The 15,101-nt window shown below is 46.9% G+C and overlaps 1 protein-coding gene across 1 annotated transcript; it reads right to left on the bottom strand.

The window, feature by feature from the left end:
• Window positions 1-203: 203 nt before the first annotated feature.
• LOC108922595 (collagen alpha-2(IX) chain-like) lies at window positions 204-13,717 on the bottom strand. The gene is made up of 18 exons (XM_029253129.1): window positions 13,677-13,717; window positions 13,371-13,424; window positions 13,000-13,044; window positions 12,816-12,869; window positions 12,652-12,696; window positions 12,480-12,533; window positions 11,535-11,579; window positions 9,698-9,751; window positions 7,332-7,376; window positions 7,145-7,198; window positions 6,861-6,968; window positions 6,707-6,760; window positions 5,972-6,025; window positions 5,312-5,356; window positions 4,313-4,358; window positions 3,609-3,653; window positions 1,729-1,782; window positions 204-220 (listed from the first exon to the last, which is right to left on the bottom strand). The coding sequence occupies exons 9-16, from the start codon at window positions 7,368-7,370 to the stop codon at window positions 3,610-3,612; spliced, it is 444 nt and encodes a 147-aa protein (XP_029108962.1). The 5' UTR covers window positions 7,371-7,376; window positions 9,698-9,751; window positions 11,535-11,579; window positions 12,480-12,533; window positions 12,652-12,696; window positions 12,816-12,869; window positions 13,000-13,044; window positions 13,371-13,424; window positions 13,677-13,717; the 3' UTR covers window positions 204-220; window positions 1,729-1,782; window position 3,609.
• Window positions 13,718-15,101: the final 1,384 nt, after the last annotated feature.

Here is a 15,101-nt window from a genome sequence, read left to right on the forward strand (position 1 = left end):
GAATCAGTTCTGGGAAGTACTTCTAATGTCTCTTCATTGTTGGTTTACAGTTGGTTTAGAAGTCTTTCTGGTCAAAATTCTGGGGGAGGGATTTTGCAGTGGTTCAAGTGAATTTTTCACATCTCAGAAAGTGATCCACCCTCCTAGCGTCCCCATAGCCACTCACCCTCTCACCCACTGCACCAGGGCTACCTTCTTGTCCTGGCCTTCCAGGGGAGCCCTGTTGGATTTAAATGTAAATGTTATCGAAATTAACATTATTTTAAAACTGCCAAGTAAATGTTATCCGGCGTGAATCATATTCTTTCCAATTTCATATTTTAACCTGGTGGCACAGCTACTTAATAACCTTAATAGCTTAAGGTGTGTAGAGGTCACCACACAGGGTCATCCAGATTCCAAGAGCACCATGCTACGGCAAGCCTATACCACATTACCGTATTACAGCATTGACTATTAATAAGCTATTTAGCGGATGCTTTTATCCATTTATAAAGCTGGGTGCTTTAACTGGGGAAGTTTGAGGTCGGTACTGTGCTGAAAAGCACTTGAACAGAGGTTTGGAGTGAGACTCAAGCGTGTGACCATCACGTTACAACCAGCAGCTGTGCTTTAACCGTGAAAGTACCTGCTACCCTGTAAAAGTTCAGAAGCAGGGGCATTACTTGGGCCACTGGGAGTTAAAACATGCTAAGCTATGCTAGGTTAGCTAGGCTATGCTAAGCTAAACTAAGGCTCGAGGGAAGCAGATCAAAAGGCCTGGGGATTTCATGGAAGGCCTACCAATCACACAGCGCCTGCAAACCCAGCGAGGACCTATTAACCCTCGCTAAATATAAACAGCCTTGTTTTCATTTATTGGGTCATTAGGAACCTATTACACGGATACTGAGGTAATAAACGACAGACAGAGGATGCCGCATTACCTGCTGGGTTTTATACCATGGTTCAGCAGAGGCAAACTGCTTTTTTTCCCACCAGCAGGGCAATCTACGGTAGTCGAGCTAGCTGGTAGAACATGTCTCTGCCTCAGTGGCCTTCACCCAAAAGCCAACATTAAACACCACCACAGATGCAGTCAGTGCTTTTTACTTCATCTAACCCTGGTTCAGGGAATGGCTGTCGATTTGCTTTGTGGACCGTTTTCTTCAATACAATATCTATAAAAAATATTTCAGAGTTACGGGGGACATGGTGGTGTGGTGGGTTCCGCTCCTGGCTACTGTGTGGTGGCTCTGGGGTTCAACCACTGCTTGGGGTGCCTTGTGATGGACTGGTGTCCCGTCCTGGGTGCGTCACCTTGCCCTTGCACCCTGTTTGGCTGGGTTAGGCACCGGCTCGCCATAACCGGTTGTTGGCGATGGATTGACGGAATATTTTAGAATTGAACTTTCAAAATGGGTTCCTTTATGGGACCTGTTCCTAGCAATCCTGTTCATCAAGGAATCAAGATACTGGGCACACTGCATCTTCTCCAACAGAAACGTGATTGGCATTGGAATAGAAAAAAAAAAATTCAAGTCGTAATTTTAATTTCTTTTAAAGTCAGCTGAGCAGGCAGCGGAACATTATTTTTCAACTTTTCACACTTTTCTTGTTGCAGTGGGACATTTTGACCAAGACTGTAAGCGTGGACGCTCAGGCAGTGCCAACAGATGATGAGCAGGGAAAAGGTATCTTTATGTGGAGGTGTTGGGGTGGTGTGTGATAGTGCTGGGTTGGACTTACAGGGGCTCCTGGAGGCCCCTCTTGCCCTGGCTCCCCAGCCAAACCCTGGAATCCCTGGAGAGACAGATCGAGAAAGAGACATTATACATTTGTACATTCAAAAATGAAGCATCAGATTAAAGTGAAAAAATGTACTAATATCCAAACAACTGAAAATACACACACATTTCTGAACCGCTTCTCCCATTCAGGGTTGCAGGGAGCCAGAGCCTAACCTGGCAACACAGGGTGTAAGGCTAGAGGGGGATGGGACACACCCAGGACAGGATGCCAGTCTGTCGCAAGGTACCCCAACTGGGACTTGAAACCCAGACCCACCAGAGAGCAGGACCCAGTTCAACCCACTGCGCCACCACGCCCCCCCAACTGAAGATAGCAAATCTTTAATATTCAGTATATCAACAAGCAATAGAATAATCCTTTCATCACTAAACTCAGCCTCTTTAGTAAAATATTGCTCCAAAATGCATAACTCAGAATAAATACAACAAATAAACATCAGTGTCTTCTGATTATTATTATTAATCAGATCCATTCATACCAAATACTCCCTTGCAATTAATTGCCTCCAAAATGTAATCTTAACTATGTCAACATTTTCCATTCAGAATCCACAATTATTTTGCTTCCACTATTTATCACTTGCAGCGTTTACCAGGCATTGTATGTGATATTTCCATTAATGAGACTTCAAAAATTGATCAAATTAAGAAAATGGGACTTGATCCGGTAAAAGTCTTTATTCTGATGGATATATATATATATATATAAAATATAAACAATAGCTTCCTTTAGAGTAACCTTCAGTTAAGATTACACTAAGTGGTACCTTAATTTCAAGAGAACTTACTGCTATTTATCACGTACCTTTAAAACATAGCCCTTATAAATTGGCTGAATATCACCATTTCTGTGACGTATGGTGTTCACCATGATGCCGCCCTACCTGTCCCCACACCGGTTTGACTTTCCACAACGCCCTGACTTCAACACGCTTGCATAACTTGTGCACGCACCCTTCCCTCATGTGATTGCCACGGCCTACCTGTGTCTCTGGGTGAAGTGATACCCCTCCCGGCATCGCCCATTTTACTCCCTCAGCAACACTATATACTTTTACAGGCCGCCTGTGGCTGTATAAACTAAAATGCTTCTTTCCCCCACACATTGCTGAACTTAGTATAATTACCTTTTATTTATTTTAACAGCCAGCAGACCCGTTTGTCCGCGAACCCCAGACTGCTTTCCAGCGGGAAAATGTTCTCCGAAGAACTTGGGTGTCTTTCTTATTTTTCTTTATTAAAGTAAACCTTTGTCTAGTTGCCACGTCTGATGCCAGTTCTACCAGGTGACACTGTGACCCCGGTTCTTGGACATTCCAGTGAAAACGTGGTAATCTCACATTTACTCATTTAGCTGTTGCTTTTCTCCAGTGCAACTTATAATGTTTATGGAAGATTTATCAATTTATTCAGCTGGGTATTTTTACTGTACCGGTTCAGGGTAAGTGCCTTGCTCAAGGGTCTTAAAGCAAAAGGGGAGTTCAAACCTGGGCCCTCTGGATGGAAGACGGCTCAAACCACTATGCCACTTCCTGCCCAGGTAGCACCCTTTTGGCAGAATACTAGTATTAGAATATTAATATTATAGTAATATTAGAAGACTAACACTAACTGGCAGCGTAGTGGCTAGAGCTGCTCCCGTGGGACTCAAAGGTTACTGGTTTGAATCCAACCTCCAGCTCTCGTACCCTTGAGCAAGGTACTTACTCTAAATTGCTCCAGTAAGAATTACCCACCTGTGCACTTAATGGCTAAATAATTGTAAGTCATTGTGGAGAAAAGCGTCAGTTAAATGAGTAGATGTACTAGAATACTCACCCTAGGCCCTCTTATACCCGGATTCCCTACTGCCCCTGGCAGCCCCTGTCATAGAAGAGAAACAGTCATTGTGATGTGAAGGGCATACAGACACATAAAACACACTCACAGCTAAATCTGCACATACTGAAATGCCAGCTGACTATGCCATATTTTTATTACATCCCTGTAATAAAACACAATTGTTACACAGAGATAATCTGTAAAGTGCCACTCCGTGGTGCTAAATGATGTAATAAATGTATTTTTTGGCCATGTGGGTCCGACCCCCCCTCCCAGGCCGGGCACTGTTGGACTTCAGCTCATACCCCATAAACCAACTATTTACTGAGTCGTGCCTCGTAATGTTCATAACCCGTTTCTTCACGCCGTCGCAGCCAGCACCGTGGCAGGACGGAGGAACAGCGCTCTCTGTGTTCTCACTGCTCAGCAGCTGCTCAGCCAGCAGACGTTGGCAGCGTGGTAAAACCAACAGTGCTACAGCAGCTCTGGGAGCTGATTCAAGCCCTGTGTGTTTGAATGGACTCCCCCAGAGAGTATTGACTCTGTACTCCTTTTACCATGAACCCATAGAGCTCTGGCATCCCACCCACAGGCCGTGTGTTTAGAGCGAGAATAATACACAGCGTGTGGATGTGTGTGGTGTGGAGGTGGACGGTCATGTATTCGGGGTATGAGAACATGCAGAATGGGAACCTGTGTACCAGGCTTTCCTTCTGGTCCCTGGGTCCCAGGCAAGCCCTGTAAACCCTGTGATGGGCAAAACACACACACACACAGAGAAACAGAGAAAGGCAAAGGCACATAGTGATAAACACAAGGCTCAAAACGAAGTGGTGTGAATGCATATCTGCAAGATATCTTTACATATTTTTACAGTCGCTGCAAAGCAAAATCATGGTGATCCAGAGTCTATCTTAGAAAGCACAGGCAGGGTAAACCCTGGACAGAACACCAGTCCATCAGATAATAATAATAATAATAATAATAATAATAATAAAAGTCAGTTTCAGCTTATTTCAGAGTATATTATCTAATTTGAGGTAATGTGTGAGAAGTGGTTCAGTGATAAAGAGCATGGCTGTTTTCTAACATGCAAAGTATTTCGGATCTGTGCACGTTGTACAATTAGAATATCCCCATAATATGCACGTAAGCTGTCTGGGACAAAAGCATTGGATAAATAATAATAATCATATGAAAATCTGGATCATTTTTTCTCCTGTCAAATCAAGTTCGATCGCATGGGAATTTACTTCAAAGGTGGCCGCCATTGTGTTAGATGAGTTAAAGTAAGCTGCGTCATGTGAAATTAAGACAGTTTTAGCATAAAAGATATCACCGGCGCTTCCCCTCCTATGAAACCTTTTGATGTGGCAAGCTGAAGCGCCATATCGCCGAATCGCTCACGGTGTGCAGTGACCGCGGCTGTCTGCAATGACCACTTTGATCATAAATCACTGTTTGGCTGGATGACCGAAGCCACGGTGGGCGCGGTATCATCCGCAGTGCTCATATTTTCTACTGACCCATTACTGACGCACTGGATCTGCTGCAATAACACACCAACAACCAAGTAACACACACATTATTTCCAGGGGATCTCATCTCAAACACTGATTTGGGTCTCAGCACAGGAACATGATGAGAAAGCGTTGCAAGACACCAGCGAGCCTTCGCACAGAGGGGTTCGCTCTGCTTACCGGCATCCCCGGTAACCCGGCGTGTCCCCGCTGTCCGGTGCGACCCTGGAAAGAGAAGGAAAGACCCACGATCAAAACACCTGAGAGACCCGCAGAAGAAATATCCGGGGGATATTTAACAGTTGCCAAACGCTTGTGGACAACTGAGCGATGTGATGCAATCTTCAGGCACCAATAAAGTGAATAAATGTGTCGCTCAGCACCCGAGCTCCTCCACCTCTGGCTGTTTGGTGCTCCTACTCACAAGAGTGTCAAAATCACAAGTCCATCATTTCTCTGTTTTGACCCCGATGTGCTAGAATAAGCTCCCTCTGCCCCTCAGAACTGCTGAATCACTCCCAGCATTCAAAAAGAGTCTCATATCTACCTCTTTCAGAGCCATTTCTCTCCTGACAGCTACATATAAATGAGTCCAACACCATCTGCTATTATTATCTATGTATTTGCTATTTAAAAGTAGTTCCTATAGGCAGCTACTTGAGGGATGTGAACCAGCAACACGGTGGTATCAGCCACACAATCTGAGTGTTAATAATCCTGTTTCTGCATTTAAAGCTCTCGGTCTGTTGAAGAGGCATTTTCTTTAACTCTGAGCTGTGCATCACTTTGAACAAAAGTATCTATCAAAAGCATCAAAGTGAATGAAAATGAAAATGTTACCCGTGGCCCTCTGGCTCCTGGCTTGCCAGGCCGGCCATCAGCTCCTCGGGTTCCCTTAAAGAGCACGGAGAGACACATTAAGGGTACGCTGCAGTCTCGCTGGGTCTGAGATACAGAGAGCCTCAGTAAAAGACACAAAGTGAAGAACTAAAGCCATCGCTGGTTAGAAGCAGTGTTACGCTGTATGACCAAAAAGTTCCTTTTACAGGATCAATGTAATTTTCCTTTCTACATGCACTTAAATTTATTTATTGACCACATGCTTTTCTCCAAAGCAACTTCCAATGAACTCTATGTAGTGTTATGAGCCCACACACCTTATTCACCGAGGTGATTTACACTGCTAGATACACTACTTGCACTGGGTCACTCATCCATACATCAGTGAAACATGCTCTCCATCACTCACACAGTATGGGGGAACCTGACCAGCATGTCTTTGGAGTGTGGGAGGAAACCAGAGCAACCGGAGGAAACCCATGCAAACTCCACACAGACTGAGCAGGGATCAAACCCACATCCTCCTGCATCACCTAGGCACTGCGAGACAGCATGTGTTTCCCTAATATTTTCCCTTGTTAGTATGTAAACCCCCCAACTTGAACACTGCTGGGATCATGTAATATACGGTCGGCGGAAAACAACACAAACAGCTCTGGACTGCTGTCCACTGCACCCTAGGGCACGACGTCCTCTCCACTGCTCTGTGACCGCCGGCCATTATATCGCCCTCACCTTTGGCCCCTCTTTGCCAATTTTTCCCTGGGGACCTGCTTCTCCATGTTCACCCTAAGTGAAAAATGGACAATTTTTCCCTTTAGAGTCATGGATGAAATACAGCACAATGTCCCTGTCAATAAGTAAGTGCTCAAATGGCCTTTATAAGTACCTGCATCCCTTTGGGACCCGGATGACCTTTAACTCCAGGAAAGCCTAGGTAGCCACTTGGACCTCTCTCTCCCTGAGGCCCTACAATTCCTGAAAGGCCCCTGTAACCCTGCAAAAAATGAGAGAAAGGGGTATTTACAAAAGTTCGATAAATGGCTTTTCCTCAAGGGTGTAAAAGCAGCTCCAGAAGGGGTTGAACATATTTGAACTACCGTTTCCTAACCGCGTCACCATCGTCCAATCAAAAGTACAGAGAGCTGATGATATCCATCCTGAGGGTCTCACCCTATCTCCTTTTGGTCCTGGGTCCCCTGTGTCTCCATCACGGCCCCTGATCCCCTGTGGAGGCAAAGGGGTGAAGGGGGAAGGTCACAAAGAGACCTGGGGTCTGGACTTCCATTCCAGTGGTTGGTCGAGCGGTGGGAATGGATCCATTGTCCAAATGGGAGAATGTGAAGAGATTTTGACTTACTCTGTCACCTGGAGATCCCTGAGGACCATGTGTTCCCATTGGCCCCTTAAAGAGGGAGAGAGAGAGAGAGAGAGAGAGAGAGAGAGAAAAGAGGAAGTCATCGTACAACTACAGCAATGAGACTCAAATTCATTCACTTGCATTGCATATTCAGTGAAGCCATCCAAGTCGAAGGCCTGTGTTAGTGCTGTGTCCTAATTCAGGGATCTGAACCTGTAACATTACAGTCACACAGTCCAGTTCCTTCAAGCAGTGCAGTAATTGCTGATCCGAGTTTTAATTTTTTTGGTCACGATTGTGCAAAGCGGTTACGGTCGCCGCCCTCTCCGCAAGGGCCCCAGGATCGAACCCGTCTCCTGCTGCAGTACCCTTGACCAAAATACTTACCCCGAATTGATACGGTAAGAATTTCCCAGTTGTAGACATGGGGGAAAAATTGTAAGTACCTTAACATAGTAATTTGCTGCGGAGAAAAGAATAAATAGCAGAAGAATAAATAAAATGTAAATAAAAGTATGGAAGATCAGCTCCGTGACGCTGCTCCCTCATCCACAAACGGTGCGAACAAAAACAACCCATTGTTCTTCATTAGTGCTGCATTTTTGGAGTTTTGTGTTATACAAGTTGGATTTTTTTTTATTTTTAAGATATTACCAAAGATTTACACACAGGGGACAGGGGTGGCTGGGCCTCTCTGCTCTCCCTGCTGCCACCGTGACCCTACTAGGACAAGCGGGATGGAAGATGGATGGATGGATGGATGGATGGATGGATACCAAAGATTTTTTCCAGGCTGTGGCATCACCCAGCTCCCGTAAAGTGGCGCAAACGCCCAAAACCGGGCTGTTCGAAATTGCAGTTCTACCTCTTTTATTTTTCGAGACGCTAAATTGTTTACGTCACGCGTCACACAATCATGAACATCTCAAAAAGTCAAGGAGGCAGAATGACGGTCCTTGAAATGGTACCTCTCCATCTCCCTGATCCCTCTGCTGCCCGCTCGGCTTTCTCCAGGTAGCCCATGGGACGCTCCCAAGGGAGCCTCCTCCTCCTGCGGCCATGACCCAAGGACCTGCTTGACCCCATCTTTAATGACGCAAGCCGTGAGAAACATGACGAGCCACGTTTAATAAGTCCCCTCGCAGTGCTTGAACCGCAAGAGCAGCGTTAGAAGGTGATACGCTTGAAGGAGTGAAGCAACAGCTATAAAACCTGACATAAAGGAGACGAGCGGATCAAAGGCAGAATGCAGATCACATGCAGACCACGTGGAGATGACGCGGTGGCTGATGGCATGTTTTTTTTAAGCGTCTAAGGATATAAGGGCCGTTCTGCAATCGTCCGTCAAACGACAAAGTGGACGTGTTCTCTCCTTGCCCCTTGACCTCTGACCTCCCCCGCAAGGCTTTTTCGGAAAACCTTTAGTGGTAAAAGTCCCAGTAAAAGCGAACAAGCTGTTAACGCCATCCTCTGTTTTTGAACACTGTATAAGGGAGGACTTGTACCGCGCCATAGTATTGCGTCACGGAGTGTGGAGGACGGAGATCAACCGCAAAGGGCGTTCCGATTTTTACAGGAGTTAAGCATAAAGAATCAGCGTTATGTTCCTTTGCTCCGGAAGTCAAAACACGGCCGGCGGCCAGCGTTTAAAGTTTCCATCCAGCAGCAGTTATATGATCCGTATTTAATATCGTCTTTCTGGCGGCTCACGAAGTGCTGCTTTCTCGGAAGTGTTGAAGTCATGCAAGCATAACGTCACGAGAACCCGTAGAACGTAATTCCTTTTCTTGCGCATCGTGCGGAGAAAAACCTTTTTTCAAGCACCTTGTCATTTTGGGAATGTGAAGCTGGAAAATTAGGAAAGCACCATGTGCAGAATGTCCAGATGTCTCACCTGGGCATCGGCTGGTGTGGCGGTTAGAGCTGCTCAGGAGTCACAGGTTTGAATCCCGCAGCCTGCTATGGTACTCCTGAGCTTGGTATTCCCCTAAATTGCTACAGTAAAAATTACCCAGCTATGTAAATGGGTAATTCATTGTAAGTACCTTTGGAGAAAAGCGTTAAATGTAATGTAAGAGGACCAGCGATTGAGCCTTATTAGTGACCAACTCTAGGGTGGTGAAATGGTTATGTTCCATTTATATTATATATATTACTGTATATATAAGTGCTAGAATATTGATGATCAGAGGACTCAGCGTTCAGCCAGACCAAGTTCTCGTGGATTGAGTGTTTGCTGGATGGGTCCAGCTTCTTCCTTGTCTTGAAGAGTGTGATGTTCTGGAGGTGCCGCTCTGAGTCGAGACGAGACACAAGGAAAGACCGCCACGCGTATGCACAGGGTGGGGGTGAGCCGAAACACTTACCGCCAGCCCCTGAAATCCTGGATCGCCCCTGGCCCCTGTGGGCCCCGCTGGTCCCTGGATGAAGAAAGCAGGGTCATTAGTCACCCCTTTAAGAGATCACATGCCAGCATGACCATCTGTAAAGGCTGCAATGACCTTCATTCAATAAGTAGGAATCTACCCAAAACAAGCTCTTCTTGCTCATCTCTATACAATGTCCCATGTGTATGATGGGAAGGTGCCATCATCATGACACACAGACATGGAAAACAAAACACACACACACACACATTTTCAGAACCGCTTGTCCCATACAGGGTCACGGGGAACCGGAGCCTAACCCGGCAACACAGGGCGTAAGGCCGGAGGGGGAGGGGACACACCCAGGACGGGACGCCAGTCCGTCACAAGGCACCCCGAGTGGGACCCGAACCCCAGACCCACCGGAGAGCAGGACTGTGGTCCAACCCACTGCGCCACCGCACCCCCCCGAAAACAAAACAATGCCAGTTTTATTACGTAAAAGAGCATGACAGTATTTGTTTTGGATTCCTACTATACAGACATGAGGAATGACGTGGAGTGTTATGATGTGATACACAGTATCAGTGGAACTCACACACACACACTCTGGCTGAAACTGCTTGTCCCAAGGGGTTGTTGTGGGGAGCCGGAGCCTAACCCGGAACACAGGGTGTAAGGCTGGAGGCGGGGGGGGGGGCACACCCAGGGTGGGATGTCAGTCCATCGCAAGGCACCCCAAGCAGGACTCGAACCCCAGACCCACAAAGAGCCCAGACCTAGCTCAACCCACTGCACCACCACACCCCTCCTCAGAGGAACTCCTTATTAAATATTCTATTATAAGATACTTAGGTTGTCCTCAACAATGCAAGTCACTGTGACATACGAGCTTATACTCTACGATAGATGTGCTTACTGCCAGACCTTAAGAACCTCCTGAGACACAACCATTCAGTTTTGTCCACTGTGGAGGACACATATTTTTTAAGCATGTCTCCCGAACTGTACATACGTAGATGCTGTGTCCTAACCCTCCTTACAGAGAACATTCTCAGCTTTTAAATTATACCATATGTATGAGGGTGGTGGGTGTGGTGGCGCAGCGGGTTTGGCTGGGTCCTGCCCTCTGGTGGGTCTGGGGTTTGAGTCTCCCTTGGGGTGACTTGTGGCGGACTGGCGTCCCATCCTGGATGTGTCCCTTCCAAGTCCGGCCTTACGCCCCGTGTTGCCGGGTTAGGTTCCGGCTCGCCGCGACCTCGCTTGGGACAAGCGGTTTCAGCCAATGTGTGTGTGTGTATGCTTGAGGGTGAAGCATAGACAACTTTCCAGAAATGAAAGAAATATATCCAAAAACCTCTCTGTATCTGGCCCTCGGGAGGATATGCCTTCATGGATCATTAATATCTCTGTCGACAGTGTCATCCTCAAAGAATCATAATGATCCGTTTCTTGTAGTTTCATACTTGAGTTAGAAAAATGAGACATGCTAGATTTGGGAAAAAAAATTATTTATTGGAGTACTTTTAAGAACTTAAGTAATGTTAAAGCGCACTGAAAGCACTCAAAGGTGCATCTTGCTGCAGATTTATGAATCGTGCAGCTTTATGAATCACAGTGTCATTAATGTTACGCTCCAAAATCTTATCCTGCTCTTCCTAACTGCGATATCCGTGTGAATTAGTATGGGTCGTTATTCGTAAGGGGGTGCTGGCCATGAGTGTCTCATGCTGCTCTGCAATCTCAGCCCCTCTCTGAGCCACGGTGCGTTCGGCCTCTCCGTCTGCCATCACGAACCGAACAAGGAGTCTAGGAGACGTGAGGTCACGAAACTTACAGTGTTGCCCTTGGGTCCAGGAGAACCTTCTGCCCCACGTTGACCCTGGAGAAACATTATCGGAATCCACCTCTGATTATCCAGTCACATGCTTTTTGGAAACTGATCATCTTTCATCTCCACTGACTTATAAGGGGACACCAAATAATGACTTCTGCATGTTTCTAATATGTGCTTAATAATAATTTAATTTACGATAACAATAAACTTTGCATAAGGGCCCTAAAAAGTGGTCTCTGAGGCTCTTTAAAAATTTAGAATAAAAATCAGCATCTTACAAACGACAATAAGCCGCCCATGTGATCACTACAATTTACAGAGAGAAAAAATTAGAGTAAAACAAATGAGAGGAAAAGGGGAAAGTGAGCTCCCAGATGTGATATTAAAAAGGAAGTAATTTCATCAGTATTGATACTGGTTCTTAACAATTACTAATAATTTCTTTGTGTTTAAAGAAACAAGTATTTTTTTTCTCAGGGTCCTGTGTATGTGTGTCTGCGTGTGTTTGCCAAACAGTCACAGACTCCCAACACGTGAACGAGGGGAAGCGGTTAGACCGCAAGGGCCCATTACAGAAGACACCGGCGGAATGAAGGCTCCCATTATCCGAGAATCAGTCTTCAGAGGCACACGGGGTGGAACTGCTCTCTAATCACTTCCAGGAAGGGTGCGGCAATCGCCGGCTAATTCGGCATTAAATCCACAGAAACGTGTTACTCCGCACCTCCTGTGCTTCCATTTGCTCTCTGCCGCTGACCGTTTAATTAGCTCTACGGGTTCATTACCATCTCACAGCAAAGAGGCTGAACTGGGGCGTCCGAGACGGGATCTTAGCTCGTTTGGGTCGTACCTTCGACCACTTGGCCCCAGATCTCCTTTAAGTGCTGCTTGTTAATGTCAAGCTACTTAAAAGACAGCTTAAGTGGGGCTTCTGCAGGGACTTACCTGTTGACCACGGGGTCCTCGAGGTCCGCTTGGTCCTTCCAGCCCTTGTGGACCCTGGTTCAGATGGACGAATATAGGAATGAGTTCCACTACAGGCCACGTGGTGGCGCCCTAATTGAGCGCAAACAGAATCCTTGTTGAAAAGTGTTGGTGGGGAACCACTGCCACGTACCTGGGGTCCCCGGGGGCCAGCAGCCCCTGGAGGTCCTAGATCTCCCTGTGAAGGCCACACAACAAGAGCAAATAACTGGTGTGCAAGGGGGGATTGTTCAAACTAACAACAATGGCGTGTTTCTCCAGCGCCTCAAATTGCTGGGGACCGATGACGTTCCTCACCCGAGAACCATTCACCCCTTGCGCTCCCACAGCGCCCGTCAGACCTTGGGGTCCCTTGGACACACACACACACACACACACACACACACACACGCAAGTTAACAGTCAATGAATACATGGCTGAGACATTGCTGTAAAAAGCACAAGGGCTTTGGGTCAAGGTGAAAAGGCTAATAAAACTCACCGGAACCCCCGGTGGCCCAGGGGCACCATCACGTCCATATTCGCCCTAGAAAACAAGACCCCACCGGACTGTAAAGAGGGCCCCACGGGAAATGTGAGAGGTACGAAGAGAGGGCTCACACACAGCTGACATAATCACACGCTAGGGGTATGTGAGTGGTCCTCAACCCCAGACCTTGTGCACCGCAGCACATGCAAATTTTAGGTACACGGTCCAACCGATCGTTCAATATCGTTACGTGACTCGTTGAGTCTTCCTTCACACTCATGGCAATATCAGCAGTTTAAAGGTGATGCGGTCCATCAAAACCGTGGGAAAGATTCAATAGTCTGGGGACATGATAGCGGGATGAGAGCAGCGCGGATGTTCACCTGTGGTCCCGGGGACCCTTGGGCTCCTGGAATCCCTCTGATGCCCCGTGGGCCCTGGAGGCAAAGCCAGTGGGGAGGAGGATCATTCAAAAGAAACGTCAACTCATCTCCGCTCACACGGCAACAGCGACACTGGACATTTGACAAGCGCTGAGCATTCTGGGAGAGGACGACCATAAAGATGCCTCTTCGGACCTGTACGAAACCAGAGGCGCTTGGCTTCCTACTGCGATAAGCTCGCTTTTAAAGAAAGGGCGTCTCACCAAAGGGCAGAGAGAAGCTCGAACCCCAGATTGCATTACTCACCGGTGGTCCGGTGGGACCCTTCAGACCAGGCTCTCCTTTGGAACCCTGGATGGCAACAAGAAGACCCACAAGATATCTCCTTCTGCATGACATGCTGAAACAAGAGCAACTTTCTGGAGCAATTTATACTTCCTAACGAGAAGCACAGAATGAAGTTTACAGATCTGACCACGGGACACCACCGCACCGCAGTATCCGTACAAGGACTGCCTAAGAACTCCAGCTCTGGCTCTAATCTAATACAGTGTAATGCAGGGTGCAGGATAAATTATTTTCATTATACAGAAATAAATGCAGGAATATTAAAGCAAGCGCATATTTAGTTGGTCCCCGATTTACGAACTTGAGAGTAACAAACTTTACACTGATGTGACCTTGACTGAAGTGCATAACAGGGTAAATAACATTCACTGTACTCTAGAATTACGTGCCTGCATCTCTCTTTTGGTTGGTGTAATACACTTTTTGTATTGTTCTCCGACATGTGCGTCGCTTTGGAGAAAAGCATCTGCTAAATGAATTAATGCAAATGTAACTTTTCCGAGGAGCACTTTGCCGGGCGTGCTCATCCAAATCGTGCCCCACCACCTCTCCGTCGCCCTCCACCGCGGAAGACCTCCAGCTCTGCTGTTGAGTCCTTGTCTGCACTTGAAGGTAAAAAACATACAATGCGCATTGTTTTTAAATTTCTCACAATTATGATTTTTTATTTCTTATTATGGGGCTTGCGTTGGGTATGAGTGCATTTCCTTGTGATGCGTGGGGTAAAAGAAAGGATGCCGGGGCCGCAGATGAGCTGCTTCGTCTAGCTCTGGGCCAAGGTTCTCCATGGGGCTTTCTCCTTAACATCATGTCATAAATACTTCAGCCAGGGGACTCAGAGCACCGAAGTGTGAGCACGAGGCATCCCGGCTCACCAGAGGGAAGGGCCAGAAAAGGAGACCCAGTCTGCTACGCTGCTCTGTTACCATCTCAACTCCCCCAGTTTCCTCCTACCCTGTGGAGTAGGTCACTGACATTTCCATTTATTGAGCAGACGCTTTTCTCCAAAGCGATGTACGACTCAGAGCAAAGAGAAGTGCACTTCACTGATAAACAGAGATACACGCACGATTCTCAAAGTACATCACGTCATTCAGTCCAGCACCAGTTTTTGCACTTTATACGAGTAGCTGCACGAGAACCGATGAGGAGCCGCAGGCCCTTTCCGTGTCACATTCCACTTATGAACATTTCAAGTAACAAACCATTAAGTCTGTAACTAGGGGACCAGCTGCATTATTCAAGCCCCACCACTTGGGGGCGATGCGATGCAGGAACACACTACATAGTACAGTATACATGTGTGAACAAGAGATAAGGGCACCGGGTGACCTTCTTTCCAGGTTCTCCTTTCTCTCCACAAGGACCTGCTTCTCCAGCTAG

The sequence above is a fragment of the Scleropages formosus genome, chromosome 6 (genome assembly GCF_900964775.1).
Source record: "Scleropages formosus chromosome 6, fSclFor1.1, whole genome shotgun sequence".
NCBI classification, from domain to species: Eukaryota; Metazoa; Chordata; class Actinopteri; order Osteoglossiformes; family Osteoglossidae; genus Scleropages; species Scleropages formosus.